Source organism: Cardiocondyla obscurior, linkage group LG23 (assembly GCF_019399895.1).
Source record: "Cardiocondyla obscurior isolate alpha-2009 linkage group LG23, Cobs3.1, whole genome shotgun sequence".
In the NCBI taxonomy this organism is placed as follows: domain Eukaryota; kingdom Metazoa; phylum Arthropoda; class Insecta; order Hymenoptera; family Formicidae; genus Cardiocondyla; species Cardiocondyla obscurior.
The window spans coordinates 3,433,596-3,451,901 of record NC_091886.1 but is presented as its reverse complement, the minus strand read 5'-3'; the positions used below and the strand labels follow the sequence as shown (position 1 = coordinate 3,451,901).

The 18,306-nt window shown below is 49.5% G+C and overlaps 2 protein-coding genes across 5 annotated transcripts in view; one reads left to right on the top strand and one right to left on the bottom strand.

Annotated features, from left to right (window-relative positions):
• The window catches only part of LOC139111274 (endoplasmic reticulum transmembrane helix translocase), an 80,132-nt gene that overhangs the window by 35,107 nt on the left and 26,719 nt on the right, over window positions 1-18,306 (bottom strand). The gene's annotated exons all lie outside the window — the stretch shown is intronic.
• Tet (tet methylcytosine dioxygenase-like) overlaps window positions 1-18,306 on the top strand; it is a 46,739-nt gene that overhangs the window by 6,629 nt on the left and 21,804 nt on the right. For all 3 annotated transcript variants that reach the window (XM_070671412.1, XM_070671413.1, XM_070671410.1), the window contains exon 2: window positions 16,040-16,114. In XM_070671412.1, coding sequence (XP_070527513.1) covers window positions 16,040-16,114 — 75 coding nt within the window. The remainder of the gene's footprint in view (window positions 1-16,039; window positions 16,115-18,306) is intronic.

The following is an 18,306-nucleotide window of genomic DNA, read 5'->3' as shown; positions in this document are numbered from 1 at the left end:
GGGACGGCTACGCGTGTCGTTGCATCTCGCTCGCGACGATTTAGCGCGATAAATCTTCGTAGAAGCGAACGGAGATCGATGGACTTTTAAATATACCGTAGCTGCGAAATTGTCTTACGCGAAGGACGAAGAGCAAATGCGAGCGACGCGAACGGTCTCGCAGTCTCGGTTCCGGTTTCTCGATAAATCGAAACAACGGAAGCCCGTCAAAGCCGACGAAAAGGCGGACAGGAGAGCGGATCGGGCGGCGAAGGGTAGAGAGGAAAGAGAAAGGGGATCTGTTTCGTGCGCGAACGAGGGTTCGGTTACGTTAACTCGCAGCGCGAGCTCGGCAAGTCTCGCGGAATGCATTACCAATGCTTTTTGCGTTATTCGCTTAAAGCGATAACCGCACGATAACCGGATACAATTCTCGGCTGCTCAGGGTTATCTGACGGCAGGCCAATCAACCCGTTCGCTCCTCGTCACGGGAAAATAATGCGCGAGACGGACTCGTGCCGTCGCCGCGCGAGCATTAAAAAAGACGGAATGCTACGCATTGATCTTTTGCTCAATTTAATGTTTTGGTATAACGCTCTATCGAGAGCAACTAGATTAATCTGGTTACAATATCTCGCGGTGACGCGCGACAGTACCGATTAGCAGCTTCACTTGGGAGACTTTTAATTTTCGAGCTCAATCGCCGCTTAATTTGCAATTGTAAACTCGCGGAATACGTTTTCCTCTCTCTCTGTCTCTCTTTCTTTTACTCCCGCTCGCTCTCCTTTGTCTCGTTATCAATCCCTTCCATTGTCTTAGAAAAAATTCTTTCGGGTTTGGTAAATTACTCGCCGTTATCTTCGATGCGGGTATTCACGGCACGATCGAGTTCGACGACTTGGCGATAACGCTCTCGCAGTAGAAGGACGAAAGCGACGCCGGGAGTTTATCGTAACGCCCGGAGTGAAAGCGAACGTTATTTTTTTTTATTCTTTTTTTTTTTCGCTCGCGAATTTAAACGAACGGATCGCTTCCGAGTCGCGCCCGAGAAAATTGACTCCGCCGCGGCGGGCCGAGGGGCGGGCGGGGAAAAGAAGGAAAACGGAGGAAGGAGAACGGCGGGGAGGGTGCGTGGGAGGACCTTGAAGCTACGCAGTTCCCGCGAACGGCCAGGAGTGTGTTTCTCCAGTCGATATATCGATCCCCACCTCCACTCGTTGTTTCCTGCCGCGGGAAACAGGACTCGTTCTCTTTCTCTCTCTCCCACAGGATGAGTCACAGCTTCCCCGACACACGCAGGCACGCACGTGCGACGGCCGCGCGAGCGCGAACGCGCGTCTCGTCGATCTCGAATTCTCTATGCGTTTCACGCGCCGGGGGACACCGGGTGAGTTTTTTTATTTTTTTTTGTTCCTTCCCGGGCCCTTTCTCCACTTTTTGCGACGCGTCGATTTTCAGTTTCGATCAATAAGCGATATATATATTTTTTATTTCGCGCGCTGGTGAGACTACCAAACGGCAGTCGTAGCTTGGAGTATTGATTCGAAAGTTATCTCATGTTGGAACTACGTTTACCAGATAATTCGCGTGGTTTCAATTGAACCGTGACTTTGTCACATCCCCGTTTCTTCCCGGATCTGGCCTCGCAATTTCGGCAATTCTTCACGCACACGTGCGGAGATAGAAGAAAGGGGGAGAGACGCGGACGGGAACCGAAGAGAAGAGAAAGAGAGAATATTGCCAGGGGTGGGTGGGATGTTTCCCTCTTCGTCAAATTTTCAGGTCTTACGGGTTTATAGGAAATTCTTTATAGGTTCCTCCGCATACCAACCACCCCATCTCGACATCATTTTCGCCGTCTTTCTTTACTGGCCGAATTTTCCGCGCACAAGCGACGAGAAAACGCACGCGGGAAATGTTTGCACACGCACTCGATCGACCCGCTTGCCACGGAGATTCCTTGCACCCCTCCACCCCCAGCTTCCCCAGCGGGTCTCACCCTCCGCATCTCGCTTTCACGATAACTCCACCCCCTCCTGAACCCCCTTCACTTTCTCTCTCTCTCTACTTCTTTCTCTCGCAAGCGCGCGCGCAGGTGTTGTCTTTCTTCGTTCTTTCTCTCCTCTCGCGGCGGCACCCCTCTCTCGGCTCTCTTTGACGCCACTAGCATCCCCGGCAAGATTATTTGCCAGGACACGGGACGAAAATGTAAAGCGAGGCTCTAAATTTTGCTCAACTGCTGGACGGGATTTTCGATTCGCACGCGAAAATGTCCATTTCGACGAAAAATAATTGTAAAATTATCACGTCGGCCCCGATGTGTTATAATACGATGCAATTCGCAAGCCGTCGATGCGCGAAAGCATCGACGCAACGTCACGGCAAAGCGTTCGTCAGAAATTCAACTCAACTTTCCGAGAACCGCGCGAAGGGCAGTCATCGTCATCGTCATCGTCTGCACGTACATTTATTCACGTGCACTTAATGACAAAGGTTTCAAAGGTAGGGTTTCCCGTTGCGCAGTACAATTATTCTTGAAAAATGCAAGATGCGGTCGTGGTCGCTGATTTCAAGATTGAGCCGAGAATTGAAAAGAGAGAAAAAGCTCTCGCATACAAAATTTGATAACGTCGCGTAGAAAAAAAAAAAATTAAAAGTTTTATTTTATTTTATTTAAACGTCTCGTCGATAAAAAAAATTGTTAACGAGTGACAGGCGCTTTTAAAATAATAATAAACTAATGGAAACCTATAAATGCGTAAAAATAAAAATTAATCGAGCGACTGTCGCGGTCTATTTTCCCGATGAATCTTCCAGTTCTATTCTCCGAGGCCTTCGATCGTTATTTCGTGCAGCGCTCCCGATTGTCTTGCATCGCGGGGAATAAATTTGGCGGACGGCTCGCACGCGTCGCACGCGTGTTCCTCTATCGATTTCGGACGCGCGCCTAAATATCGGCCCCGATTTCAACTGCGGTCACGGTTTACGACGGATTACGAGTATTGTGCGAAGCCCCGCGAAGGATATAATCTGGCTAGAATGCTAGATTCGCTATATCGATTTTGAGCTGCAGCTCCGTGCATCGGGCGCGTGCGTACGTGCGTGCGAGAGGCGCGTGTGTGCCCCGACGTGAGTCATGCCCCCGTGCACGCGTGTGGGTGACGCTGCGTGCGCTCGCCCGCGCTCCACACGCACGTCGAATCCTTCGATCTCGCGACGAATCGATTGGAGAAATTAACTTAATGGCTTCCTATTCGCCGGCCGAATCAGAAGCGGGGCCGGGGTTCCTAAAATTCAATTTCGCCCGGTGTATTTGATATTCAATATCTGAAAAAATTGATATCGCTCGCTATTCGTCCCGGTGGCGTTTTGTAACGACGCCTCGCTTGTTCTCAATATTTCAGAATAAATTGAGCATAACAAAAAGCCCCTGACGTTACCGGTGTAACCTCTCGTCGTCGGAGCACCTTGAATTTCAACGGGAGTCCAAGGTCTGTCTTGGCTTCAGGGTCGGTGCCAGGGAGAGAGAGAGCAAATCTCCCTTCTCTCTCTCTCTCGCAGCTCTCTCGCGTATCGATCCGACCGCTTGCCGGATGTAACGTCTTCGAGGCGTTCGCGATAGCTAAACGCGAACGCAGCAAACTGCCCGTCTCCGTTCCTCGCATACGTGCACACACAAGCGCGCGACGTCTAGTCCGTTATACTTGAATGACGTATATAAATCTTCTATATTGAGAAAAATATTTTCGATAAAGAATCCCCCCGGGTAGACGAACAAAAACGGATAATAAGAACAAACATTCGGCTCTTATCCGTTATCGATCGCCGATTGATTGTACGGCGGACCGCGGAAGCAGCGAGGGGAGTCGTTTTCAATTCGCGCGAGCGATAATTGTATCTCCCGCTGGAGCGCCCAGCACTCGTGGAGCACCGCGAACGACCTAATTAAGTAAAATATCGAGTTGGAAAAGCGACGGGGGCTGGCAAACTAATCGTTAATCGGACCGAGTTCTCGCGGCGTAGGTAAGAGGCGGCTGCGAGAGATGAGAATAAAGAGAGAGCGAGAGAGAAAGAGAGAGAGACGCGCGCGAAAACTTGCACGATGTGGGTACTCCACTTTCGCGACTTATTCCGCCGGAAAGAGTCGGATCTATCGTCGCGATCTCCCATCGATCCGCCTCGGGAGTGTAGATATCGTCGCTCGGGTACGTTTTCGTTTCGAAACGGTTGGAATCGTACGCGCGATTATAGTAAACGCGAGAGCGCAGGTAAAAAGCCCTGTACAGCTGTCTGACAGCTGCCGCGGCAGCGGCGCGCCACGCCACGCCATGCCGTCCTACATACATACGTGATGAACCACCCTGTACGTGGAACCAGCGCATGCGTCCTGAAAAATATTATACGTTTCGCCTTGGTGCACGTGTACCGCACCACCGCCGATGACGAACGTAACAAAATTAGTGGCGCATCATTTCATCTTTTTTCTCGGTTTCCACCCGTCGCAGGGGAGACGCCAGATTCCCTATCGATATTGATTTTTCCGCCGCGCCGGGGACCCAGAGATTCTCCAAATCCATCTCGGCAAGCATCCGCCTCGTACGCTTTCACTTGAAACCTTATTTTCTGCCCGATGCTATCTCGATATCTCTAACTCGAAATAAATAACTTGAAATTAAAGGAAAAAAAAGATTTTTTGTTCTTCGGCAATGACAGGGCATCGTGTCGAAGAGAGAGACGCTCGGTAAAACCGCATCGCGCTGGACCGAACCGGGAAGGAGTCGTGGGCGCGCGTGGAATCGCTCGGTCAATTAAGAACACCGATTTGTGAAGCTCTTATATTTTCGCGCGACCAATTTCGAGGCGCGTCGCCGTCCCTCGCCGGTCTCTCGTTTCAATTCGGCCGTATTGCTTCCCATCGATTTAACTTGAAAGTCGACTGCCGCCGCCGGGGTGAAAGTGTCTCTCCGTATAATATGCGTTCCGTGACGCGGACGAATCGCATACGCGGGCCGCCGCATCTTTCCTCGCGGCGTTTTTTTTTTTTTTTCGCGAACTCCTCGATTTTGCAACGCGGCCACGTGTCGCGTAGGTGAACCCAGGACGTATCGATCCAACGAAATGTCCTCCCGTTACACGCACTTCCGTCTCTCGCCCTTTCCGCTTCCTCCGCCGCGGCGAGGAAGGCGGCATCGCCGAAAGGAGGAGAAAACGCGAGCGATATCTCTCGAGTTGACTCCGGATCGAGCGAGACAACGCCGCGGGAATTATGTCGACAATGCTGCTGATTGTCGGTTCATTATGACGTCATAGAATCTGGCTGGTACGGTATGTACCTACCGCTAATCTACCGCCGCCCCGATCAAGGATAATCGCTCTTAAGGCGCGTGTACAGTTCTCTTCAAAGTGCAAAGGTACGGCGGACGATCGGCAGCTAGAGCGCTTTATTTCCGTTATCGAAATCTCCCGTGCGATCTTCCGATCACGATTTTAAGAATAATTAAAGTTCGCGAGGGGGGCAAGGGGGATGGGAGGTGTCCTCCCGCGTCTCACCGTGGATTCTGTCTCGTCGGATCTTCACGCGAATGCGGACGCTCGGCGTGTAAACATAAATCACGGCGACTAGGGACGCGCGATCGATTAACGGTTGCGAACGGTGGTGGCGACCGACGGCCGCGGGGCGAGGGTGAGAAAGGGAGACGCCATAATAATTCCCTTTCGCTGGCGCGCGCGAGCGCTGACCCGATTTTCATCCACCGATTAAAATTAATGGCCGTTTGTAATTGGGATTAGCCGGGGGACGCGGATCGGCGGATTGAAATCGGAATCGGGAGCGACAGCTTGCGAGCATTCATTTCACGGCGACGCGAGGCGCGCCGAGGGTGCAAGGACCGCTGCATTTTCTTCGTCCATCGATCTTCCGGAATAGTCTTTTGTTCGCATTAATGGGTACCATGTGGCGCCATTAGGCGCGCTAATCTCGCGCGCCTCGTAAATGATCCTCGGCGGATCGGCAATCGGCGCAAAGAAAACGCGGCGGGCGCGAACGCGCGTTATTCGCGCGCGTACGTCGTGCCGCGGGCCTCGATATTCTCACGCGCGAGATTAGACAACTCGGGAAGAGCGAGCCTTCGGGCGCGTAATCGATCCGAACAATTTGCCCTTCTTCGTCTCCTTCGCCTCCATCAGCGAGCCTAGAAACTAGATCCGCACAGCTGCCGCGTCACAGCCAGCCGAAACCGGAAGCCGCCGGCCATCTTGTTTGTACAGTAGCTATGGTTACCATGGGAGATCCTGCGAGCAAGAATTCAGTGTACCTACGTACGTGGTACATACGTGCGTGCGTACACGTCGATTCGTCATGCCATGAATTCTTTTTTTTCTTTTTTTCATTCGTCGCGCCGCGCATTCTCATTGGCACGAGGCTCGTTTTAGATTTCTGGAATTTATGAGTCCGATCGCGTCGTGTGTGCAGAGATCAAGGGGAGGCAGGGCTTTTCCGTTCCTTCCCGCGGCCCAGGACCCTTTTCGACGGGAAAACTGGCAGATGGTGACTCTCTCTGTTGCATTTAATCGGCTTATCTCGCTGGTCCACCTTGAAAGACATAATCGCGCGTTCGTTTCTCATTCGTGGTTGCGAAGAAGCGTTGAAGAGACGATGACTGCGTTTAAACCTCGCCGCATCTTTACATTATTGATTACGAAACTGGTCGCTGGCTGCACGGTGCATATATTTTCCCCCCTCTCTATTTATTTTATTTTTTTTTTTTATTACGTTTCTCATACAACAAGGGAGGAAGGAATTAAAAAAAGCATTGCTTTTAACTATTTATAATAATCTGGATCAGTTGAAGCCCGTACTAAAAAGAGGAAAAGGACCGATCGCCCGTCGTTAAGCGCCCGAATTGTTGTCACCGAAATAAACATCCGGACACATCTGCGCGCGCATTTTTCACAGCCGCCGTAAAAGGAAATGAATTTCCTCCGCACGTGGCCCCTGTTTCATTTCGATTCACGCAGCTTCCAAAAGAGCCCAGACATCTGTCCAAGTTAGAAAGCTGCCAGATTTCTCTCTCTTTCTCTCTATCTCTCTCCGTCACTCGATAGAGAGACGATTTCGATAAGACCGATAAGGATAAAATTCCAAGGACGATCTTTAAAGACTTTAAAAAGAGATACATCCGACGTGCGACCGGACAACATTTTTTTTCCACCATCTAAGTATCTCACGGGGATATTTAGATAATATATTTATAGCATAATTCAGATATTAAAACGCTCGGAAGTTTTTTTTTTTTTTACAATATTTACATATCGGAGGAATAAAAAATTAATTCAAAAAACTTGAAAGAATGATTTTGATAGCGCGAAGGGGAACGACCGAAAAAAAAATATATATCCCGAAAGAAGAGGGGGACTAACGGCGCTCCCGTAAGCAAGTAACAAGATGCGTCTGACGTGTTTAACATGACAAAGAGGATAGAAGCGCTTGATGCGCGTCACAGCATCGGTCCTCCCCGGAATCGCGGTAGCGACAAAAACCCAGGTATATGTGCCGGCTGATCGATACGGTGGCCTACCAGAGAGAAAGAGAGAGAGAGATAGAAAAAGAGAAAAAAAAAAAGGGAGAAAGAGAGAGCGAGAGAGAGACCGCCGAAATATAATAATTGTAGACAGCTGTGAGCCGAGAGAGGATCGGTTGCTTTTGACATCCGTGCTAAATTGAACGCAGCCCTTCTTTTCATTTAGATCCCGGATAATTCATTCCCAGCTTTGTTTCTCCGCGCGAAAACTTTGCGCATTTAATCGCGCGATATTTCATCCCGGCACGAAGCGAGAGATAATGACGATACATCGTCCCCGGGTACGCTGTAAATGTATGCTTCGTGTTTCTTCAATTACGTCGAAAAGATATCTCTGCTGCGCGAGGATGCGGCGGAGTTAGCGCGAGCGCGAGATCGAGAAGAGGCTATCAAAGAGGAGCCGGCCGCGGCGAGGCTCGCAGAGAGCAGAAGATAGCCGCAGCGCTGCGGCTATTATCGTGCGGACACGTATGTAATGTATGTCTGTAGGTTAATGCAATTCGCTCAGATCTCATTGCGAGAATAGTGCGGCAGGAGAATTGATTGATTGGCTCTTTCGTTTCAGCGCAACGTTACACACTGCCGCGGTCTGTCGCGCGCGAAAATGGTAATACCTTGACCGTGAACGCAGCCCAGCGCTTGCCGGCCTCTCCTCGCAGTCGCCAGGCTTTTTCTCGCTTTTCTTTTGGGACCCAGGTAGCCCGGCGCGTCCGGGTCGTCGACCCCTGTCCCTTTATGTCGAAAGTAAACGCTAATGGCACATAATGGCTTCCTTATAAAATCTGACACTATTGCCCGCTTTCCTCCGTGTAACTATATAATAATTGTTATTATCGTTGTATCGCGCTTTACGATCGCAATCGTGTGAATGCACCGGAACAAGATTTTATTAGACGGAAAGAAGCCAATCTTTTTAACAACTAATTTCGACCGGCATTGTCCTGTCGAGACGTAAATTCGAATCGTAAGGAGCGTCGCGATTGACGGTTGATAAAGAAAAAAAGGAAAAAAAAAAGAGAGAAAAAAAAGACAAAAAAAAAAAAAAGCGGCCAGCGAGACAATGGCGAAATATTTTCATAGCGATTCGTGTTGTGGTGCGACGTGCTGCGGCGCGGCGTGGCACGTCTCGGCAGCTACATCAACATGACCGGTTTCCATTGGGCGTTTTAACATCTGCCGCTTCGAATCTTTCGGCTGTGTGCGTGCGTGCGTGCGTGCGTGCGTGTCCTGCCACGCAACGTCGCGCGCGCCGTTTTCCCACTGAAACTGGCAATCGACACGCATGTTAGATATACGCTGTACGAGCTACTGTGCGCCGGTCGATCCCAATTCCCGCCCTTGGAGGCGAGACGGCGATCGGCATCGATTCTGCCAGTTTTTCGCAGAAAAACCGGGAGAGGAGGACAGCAACGGGCGCGATGAGAACACCCTGCGTCGAAAGGGGGGTAAAGCGATGAATCATCGTATCCGTCTAGAAGGCAGGCTGTCTCTTTCCAGGCCGGAGAAGCGAAAAACAAACTGTTCACGACGCTGATCGAGCATTACGGTGCTTTCCGGCTGATACGTTGCTTAGCAGCGACGTCGGCGGCGGCTGTAACCGGGCCGTCCGTTTCTCTTACGCGCGGAGTTATGAACGAATTCTTGAGGTGGTGAGCCGCCCGTTCGCCAGGCAGCCTAGCAATTTTAATTAAAGACCGAAGGCGCGCCGGAATCGGCGCCCTCCCCGCGCCGCAGTCTTCCGATTAATCGTTGAAAATTTCATTCGATACCGGCGCGCCGATCCAAAACCGAAAGATGAGACCGATGGTTATTCCGCCGCGCGGCGAGAAATCCCACGACTTTTTTTTTCTTTTCGTTATCTCGACGCGAACGGAATTTGAATTCGGGCCATTTATCGCGGCGGCCCCGACTGTTTATCTAGGACGCTTCTCCGTACCGGAAAGGATCGTGCCTAAAAGAGAATACTAATAATATAGTCCGATTCTTTTTTAGTGGGAAAGGATGTTTTTTTCTTTCTTTTCTTTTTTTTTTTTTTATAACGCCGCATAAGGTCAGCGTTCCGCGCGATATCGGGTCGCCGAAAGAGGAAAGTGACGGATGCACGAGCCGAGTGGTCACTCTCCGCCGGTCAATTTGGCGCACTCTTTTTCGTTCCGTTCGCGTCTGCGAGACGAGAGAGGGAGATACACGACCTGACTACGTGCGTACTACGCAACGATATAAATTGAATAGGTAGAGACGAACATGGCCGCTCGGCCGTTCGTTCGCTCGCTCGCACACTCGCACGACGGATAGAAAAATCCTGGGAACGAGACCCCCGTACAAGAGAGGCTCGGAACGAGTCAATGAAAATAAAAAGGATGTCAGATTGTCGCGGCGTCGGAAGTTACGGATTAAGTTAGGAAGTAGACAGTTAATGTCGCTTCGGCGAGAGAGACACGAAGATAGATGGAGAGAAAAAGAGAGACGCGTATTTGTATATGTGCATATGTGTCGCACAATTCCGCGTCGATTGTCGCCGTTATTTCCGCTCGAAAGCTCGACGTGAAAAAGACGTGATTCTCGATCGATTCAGGCCTCTGCAGGCTTTCGTACAATTAGACGAAAGAGCTTAACAAAAAAAAAAAAAAAAATAAAATAAAGAGGAAGAAAAAAAAAGCCACTCGAGGAGCATCGCGATTCAAGCGGCAATTTTTATCGCGAGAGAATCGAATCCAGTTTCAAGTGCGCGGCCAGATTCTGCGTGCGTGGAGGAACTTCGTCCTTGCCGTGGAAATGAAACGGTAATCCCGAGTAGTCCGGTACTTGCCTCGACCTTGGCAGCTAACGTAACCACCCCACTTATACCTTCGTGTAGTAGTTCACTTTGAGAAGGGTTACAAACGGGTCGGTTGATTTGCGTTTGAACGCGAGGACATCCCGCTTTCTCTTCCTCTTCGTCGTGCCCGTAGAATCGCTCGATTTAACCGGTCCGTGTACGACCAACTTGATGACGCGATGGATCTCTGTATCTCTGACCGGCGGACGAGATGGACGCGCAACCGACGAGGACGATAAACGTGTATTTTAACGTTCGCGCGTTACGATCCCTTCGATATTCAGGCCGGAAGACGCGGATAATGTCGCGAAAGAAAAATTCTCAGCCCGAGTTTTCCTTGAAGATTCCCTACGTGCGATTTGCCTTTTCATTAAACCCCAGGATGGCGGTCTACACGCGATCGCCCTTACGCGAGGGAGACAGGGGCCGTCACCCTCGAGTCCAGAGGATGCTAATGCGAAGAACTGACCTAGCTATCCTCGCTGTCCGTGCGACGAAGGTGGCGATGGCGGGTGGCGAGTGGTCGGCTGCCGGCAGCCGTTAAGTAAAATACGACATAGGGTCGTCCTTGACTCGATAAACGCCTCCTCACCCCGCGCTGGTTCTGTATTAAGATATCAAATGGCGAAATCCGAGGGCACCCCTCTACTCGCCGAGACGTCATGTGCCTCGACACGGAACTACCCTTTTCTGGTGGTAATGTATCGCAGTCTCTGGAGGAGCCGGGCAACGGGGGTGGCTTTCGGGATCATGAATGAAATCCCTCCTGGTGGCCCTACCCTGGGGTGTCCGACCCTCCGTACCTATTCCCCCGTCCTGGCCAGGAGTAACAACACCCTTATGTTCGAAACAATAACATGACCACGTGCGATAGCCACGTGCGGGTCCCTCCAAGATTTTGGTAAGGAGAAGCGGCTGAGATCTCTCCTTCGTGCCTCGAGAAGAAACTTATCGGTGGAAAATTAACCGACCTGATTGTTTTTCGTCACCGCGACGAAGAATATTTCTCAATTTTTGTCAAGACCGATTGTTCCTTTGACCGCGTTACTTTTTTTGCATTGTAAAAGTATGGCGTATTATTACGTAATCCGTGGACTCTTGTAAAGAAATGACGGCTTACAAATATTTTTTTTATGTGTACGTATGACTGTCCAGCAGAATAACGAACGTTTTGACAAGTAGAAAAATTGCGCGAAGCATCGCGATAATAGCTGTCCTCGTTAAAAATAGCACCTGATGCAGAAGAAGTATTAAGTATTCCCCTCCTGCTTGAAAAGCACGTTACTTCCATTACTTACACCTGCCGGCCGAGTCGGCACGCAGTTCCGCCCTTTCCACGCAATCCTCGCGCGATGAAAATCGTATGCAGCCGTCGATGCCGTGAAATTTTACCTACTTTTTCTCGGAGACAACGCAGCCACTTCGCCTTTTCTTGAACATTAAAAATTTACGAAGCAAACTTTCGATAGTCGCCTACTTTTAATTTTTTTTTTTTTTATCAAGAATAAACTTTCAAATAAATTTTTTTTTTATTTATGTTATATTCAGCGGCGGAATTAAACTTTATCGAATAATATAAATTGTACTCGACGGAAAGACGACGTCGCGTCGCGCCGGTTTGTACGCGGAGCCCGCCCTTGTGTCGTGGGCCGCAGGATTGTATGGAAGCCAGCTGCGAGTCGGCGAAGCGCGACGGACTGAGGCCGCGTGTACTCGGAAACGTTGTAAAAATAATTATTAAAGCCGTTACCACGCTGTACTACTTGTTCGTCCGTCTAACACGTGTACCGGCGACGCCACGGGCCCAAGTCTCGTTGTGTGCACCTCCGGAAGCTACGACCGCGTGCGTTTGCCACATCGATACCGTCTCATCGATGTAATAGACATGCGTTCGTCGATCGAGCCGTTACATTCGACAAGCGTCAGTCTCGTAGAAAAAAAAAAAAAAAACCCGTTCTATCTTCGTGCGTCTTATCTCAAGTTAATAAAAGAAATCGTTGCGAGTGATCCGGTGACTTATCCTCTCATTAAGCGACGTAGACGCGGAGAAATACACCCACGGTTTTCCACCGCCGGGACATTTATTCGCGGAAATGCATCGTCGCTTTTTGCGCCGCAACCTGTCCTTCCTTCCGACGCGATGGCGACGTATATATATCTACCATTTATAACCGACGCACTTCTAATGGGTGCAACGGTTTTTTCGTCTGTCCGGTCGCCGGCCATCTGTCGCGCGGTGAAAATGGTTTAATGAAATTAAAGTCAGCTGATCGAAAAATCGCCCCGAAGTCGGCCGTCTTCGATCACCGTTTTAGCCCTCCGAGGACTCGTCGTCGTCGCCAAAGGCGAGATCGTTTCGATATCCGACGGGCCGTCCCGAGGTACGTGTCACGCGGGTTTTCAATGCGACGCTGAAAGTTAACGGGGAACGGAAAGGAAACTTCCCTCCGAATGACGCGCGGAAAATTTTTTTCGCGAACGCTGGAACCGCGCTGCGTTTTAACAATTTTATCGGGATTTTCCCACCGCGCGCGGCTGACGCGTGCAATTCGTACAAAGGACGAAAAAAAAATAAAAGCGGGCTGCCAAAGTGACGACGGACGCCTTTATTGACCACCCGGAGGATACCCGCGGGCATTTTTCGTTTCCTCGCTGTTCGCTTTTTCGTGGCATCTAAAAATTTCAACGGCCACGTCGCCGTGCCGCTGTTAGAGCGCAAGAAAATATTAAAATATACATGAAAGAGGTTGCCGTGTCCAAAATTGACAAATAAATCAATCATCGTTCTAACTTAATTTTTTTCTTTTTCAAGATAACGCGCGGGGACAAAAGTTTCTTTTTTTTCGGGAGGAGGGATTTCTACAAGACTGTCGATAAGACACACGTACGATCGCGTGAGTGGAGGTTGCGCGAGTTTGTGACACTTTCGATCGGGAGATAATACATCCTTCGCGCCGCAAAAAAAGAAGCCTTCGACCGTCTAGCTCGGCAATTAGAAGCACGCGTTTCGCCGGGCAGCTGCCCGGAGCGCGGCGATTTGGCGATAAGGTAATTAAAATATTTCGTAAACACATTTCCTCGTACTGGCAGATGCGCGGCGCCCGATAAGAGAGAACGTAAAACGTATGGCTTGCGTCTCGTCGTATCGACTTCTGCGCGGGGCATTCGGATGCAGGGGACGGGAGGGGGGGGGCGAAGGGGAGGACGCCGGAAGTATCGCGGAATTGTTGCTCTTTCTTCCGGCCGTTATTACGCCTAAATTGCCGCAAATTGGGATTCTCGTGATTTTGAGAAGCGCGTAGCAGATGTGTGCCCCCGCGCCGAGAAGAGAAAATACGGGCCCAGGGTTCAACGTTTTCTTCGGGGGGCAAATGCACGACGTCGTCGAAACTTAAATAAATACGAGGCAATACCGGCTGCCGCCATACCGCTTCCTCGCTTCTTCCACGCGGCCTAGCTCCGTAAGGGCTATTTACCCTGCCTGCGGAGATATTCGATGCGCACCCCTGCGTTGACAATTGATGAAATGGGTGAAAAACTAGAGGGATAAATTAGAGACCGATCAGGCCGTTCCCGCCCTTACTCTTTGCACGCGCGCGATTTCTCACGTGGAAACACGGAAGGTGCACACGCCGAAAGAAAGGCGAGCGGAAGACACCGGAGCAAATTGATCGAACGAGGAAGAGAAAGAGGGAAGAGAGATTTCTTGGCTTCGACGATTAATTACGCCCTCATTCCCGCCCTCTCAACGATGCATCGTCGATATTGACATTTGCCTTGCCTCCTTTTCACCCTGCCTGTCTTCCTCGCTTCTTTCTCTCTCTCCCTCTTTCTCTTTCTTTCTCCGCGTTTCCTTCCGCGCGGGAGAAAGCCGCTGCGCGGGCGGGAGAAAAGGCCCGAGAGGGAACACAGATATAATACACGTAGATTTTCTTCGCTCGCACAGGCGGAAAGGGGTGGAATCGTCGAGGGCCTGCGACGCCCCTACCTTTCGAGCGTATGCTTATCGGATGCACCGGAGCATTTTTTCCTCGTTGCCTCGCGAAGAGGCAGGTAGGTTGGTAGGTAAGGCAGTCAGGTTGCTAGGAATGCGCATACAAGGGAATTAGACCATAATCGCCCACGCGTGTGTGCGTATATGCGTGTGTCCCACGCAAAGGGACGTTTTCCGCGCCTGTCTTTGGACCTCGATATTCACTCGTTGCCCTCACCCTCGTCCTCGCGCACCCAATCTTGACCTCGTCGCACGGCAGATTACGCCCTGGCCCTTTCAGTACGGAAAACTCGCTGTATTAATAAACCGCTTTTATTGCCCTCCGCAAAATTGCCGATACTTTATTATGCAACGACTGGAACCGATCTCGATGAAAACGCGAAGGAAACCAGCGGTGCCATTGACCATTGCCACTAATCCGGAGATTAATTAGTCCGCGGAAAACTCGGAAACCATGGTAAAAAAAAAAAAAGAAAGAGATGCAATGTATTTTTAATTTAATTTAAATTTAATTAGTTCTCTTAAATTACGCGCGAGCTTCCATCTCGTAGGGGAAATTAGTTTCACTAATTAGAAATGTGCCAGACACCGAATTCGCAAGTCGTTCGAGGATTTAAAGTCTGAATGTTTTTATTTTATTTTATTTTTTTTAATAAAGCTTTTTTACGACTCATTAGCTATTGTCCAAGTCCATTGGCGATTTTTTAATTAGTTTAATTTTTTTTATTGGGCTTCTCTAAAATATATATCATTTAAATCTTGGTATTAAAAAAAAATATCTAATTTCCAGAAATGTTTCAAAGATAAACGCGCATGTTTCATTAATCGTATAATTAAATATATAATTAATATTCACGATTCGATTTTTTACTATGTTTTTCACACGTGCGTCGATAAAGGTGACAGGTTACTTTCCACATTCTCCACTCGGGGTTACCATACGTTTTCTCGGAGGAGTGTATTCGACATCGCTTGTCGATAAGCAATTCTTTAGCAGATAATGCAGTTTTCTGCGCTCATAATACTAATTACAATAACAAAGTAAAACATCTATACATACTATCGAAGCAACAATGAGTTGTTACGAAATTGATTTTTAACGCGGCATGATAATGTCGACGTTTTTTTTTATCAGTATATTTGGCGCAATTAAAAAAAAAATGTGGAGTCGCAGATAAAGCAGCACGTTACCGGCGTGCAACAAAAATGCCTTATGTATCTTACGACGAAAGGTATATCCAACAATTTCTCGTTCTCGCCTGTGCAATAACATTCAACGTAACAGCGACGAAATAATGATAACGTACAAAACGATTAACAAATAAAAATCTTTCAGGACGAAATTAAATCTCTTACTAAATGGCGAACGAACAATCCGCGTGATTTTCAAGTCGGATATAATTTTTTTTTTCCAATTTTTTTCTTTATCGTACGGTAGTTGGGAATATTTTATATTTTACATCGCGCGTCCAGAATCTAATCTAATACGGCCATGGAAGTAATACTTTTATTACCGGTTCTATTGAACTTAACGAGGTCAATTGAGGCGATATGGTTGCCTTGATTTTACGATAGCCGAACGGCGATGCGGCGATAAGCGCGGTGATCCCGTCGGCTGTAAATCGTAATCCGCCCACGCGTTTAACGCAGCTCCCTTTTCGTTTTCAGCACCTGTACCACCTGCAGACCGGCGAGGGAACATTCCGGGAACGCGGGAGGGGAAGAGGCAAAGGCGCCACGAGGGTGAGTAATTCATCTCGATTCGATTCTACTTTCAGCCGTAGCTCTATTTCGAACCTGCTAATAAAAACGACTACGCGGCGCGTAAGACCGGCGGTCTTTAGATTTACGGCGACTTAAATTTCTCGCGACTCGAAAAAGCGGAGGATGTCCGTCACGGTTTCTTATCTTCGAGCGCAGTTATTACAACGCGTGAATTAGATTTTAAAGAACTGTCGGACAATGCGTGAGCTGCGAGACACCGTCCGGAAGGAAAATCGCGGCCACCGCCGCGATTAAAATCGCCAGCTGGAGCGGCGGATTCGCGTTTGCGATTTTTATATTACCCTTCGCGCCGGCCGGTCTATCTCGGTGCCGGTTTGTACGGAGTTTCAGAAGTGATATTAAGCAAGGTGGTATTGATCGACGCACGTTGCGCCTGTCCGCGTAGCTGCACCGCCATGTTTAAAATCCGCCTGTGCCTTAAGCCGCCCGCGCGGACTTGAGCACGCATGAGCGGCGAAGCAACGCGGCACGCCACGACGAATTTTCGCTTCGCTGTCCGGCCGCACGCCACTTTGTTTTCATTCTCTCGCGGATCGTTAGGTCGCCGTGTCGAGCCCCCAAAGCGTTCCAAGTCGCTCGAGAACGTCTCTCGTTTCGATCGCGCCTGAGCTGTCCCTCGAGCCTCCTCCTCCTCCCCCTCCCCGACGCTTCGACGCGTAAAAATAAAGTGATACTTCCTGTTGTCTCGTTTCCTTCTTAAATTATTCACCGGGCAGCTTGGTAGCTATGGAAATTAACCCGAGGAGGGCCACGGGACCTTTTCTTATCTAATCTACCGACACGTGGATGAGATAGCGCCACGACATTCCTGCACAACGATCCTGCTGAGTAAAGCTAGCCCCCGGGCGGATTCGCGTGTTCGCGCGTTCGTACGTTCCCTTTATCTGTCCCGACCTCGTGCCGCCGCGACGTGTGTATCGCGCACGCGGAAATGTAAATGCTTTAACCGCGGAAAAAAAAAAAAAAAAAGAAAAAAAGGTGCGCGAAGTAAAGTACGCCCGACGTATTGCGTAACATAGTAATGAGACGGGAAAGACTCGGCGGGCAAGGATCAGCGAGTTAAGATGGGCTTAAGGGTAGATCCGCGAGGTGGTCTTTCGGAGGACTCGTTTATTAACGTCCCTGCAACTTGTTGCTGAGCGTGTTGCCATGCCGGCCCTTTTGACCTCTTTCAGGGCGTTCTCTCTGCCCGCGTCGGCCCTCTTCCCAGCCGCCTTCGGAGGGACGGATGGGTCCCCCAATCGGATCGATTATCTCTTAGCAATTGAAACTGATTGAAACATCTGTCTTCCTCCCGGATTGCGATTAGAGGACATCGGACGAGTAAATTCCCGGCTTCCCCGCGACAGCCGCGGGTCGGTCGGCGACCACCGGCGAAAATTTTGCGAAGCAAAAGACCGAATTCGCGATGATGAATTTACGTCGTTAGCTGAGGACCGCGTTTGGCTCCGTTTAGCGTCTTCGTCAAGTCGCGGGCTCTTCGTGTTTCTTTCCGATACATTAAACATTTCTCTCGACGGCGGCAGGTATTTTCTCGCCCCACCATCGAGGCACGTTCTACTCCCTCTGTCGTATCAGCCTCCACCACCTCCACTTACAATGACGTGTTGGCGAACCATCCCCTCTCTTGTCGTCGCCGCCGCCGTCGCCGTCGTCGTCGTCGTCGTCGTCAACGGCAGCGGCGCCGACACCAACACCAACATCCTGTCGCTTTTACCGTCTGCCTATGGGAGAGCCATGGCAATTCCGCGACGCAAGTTTCGCTTTTTCCTTCGCATCCGTGACCTCGAACACGTTGTCCGTCCCGCCGATGCTCTCGGCGCGTGTCTTTCTCGCGGAATAATACCCACATTTTTATTACGACTCGTCCGATTATTATCCGATAATTATTATTAGGTATATTGAAATAAATTATAGCCCAGGTCTCTCTCGTTTTCCATCGAAGGACGTAATAAAATATCGAATCGTGAAACATCTTTGAAATTGTGTTAAATAAATTTTAATTCTGCCTGAGTGTCGTTCTAATTAACAGTCAAGAGTGCCTGGACGGTACTTTGTTCTTTTTTTTTTGTTTTTTTTTTTTTTGAGGGAGGGTTTTTTTATTTTATAAATATTCGGAAAGAATTGAGTACGTTAGTTAGCTGGGAATG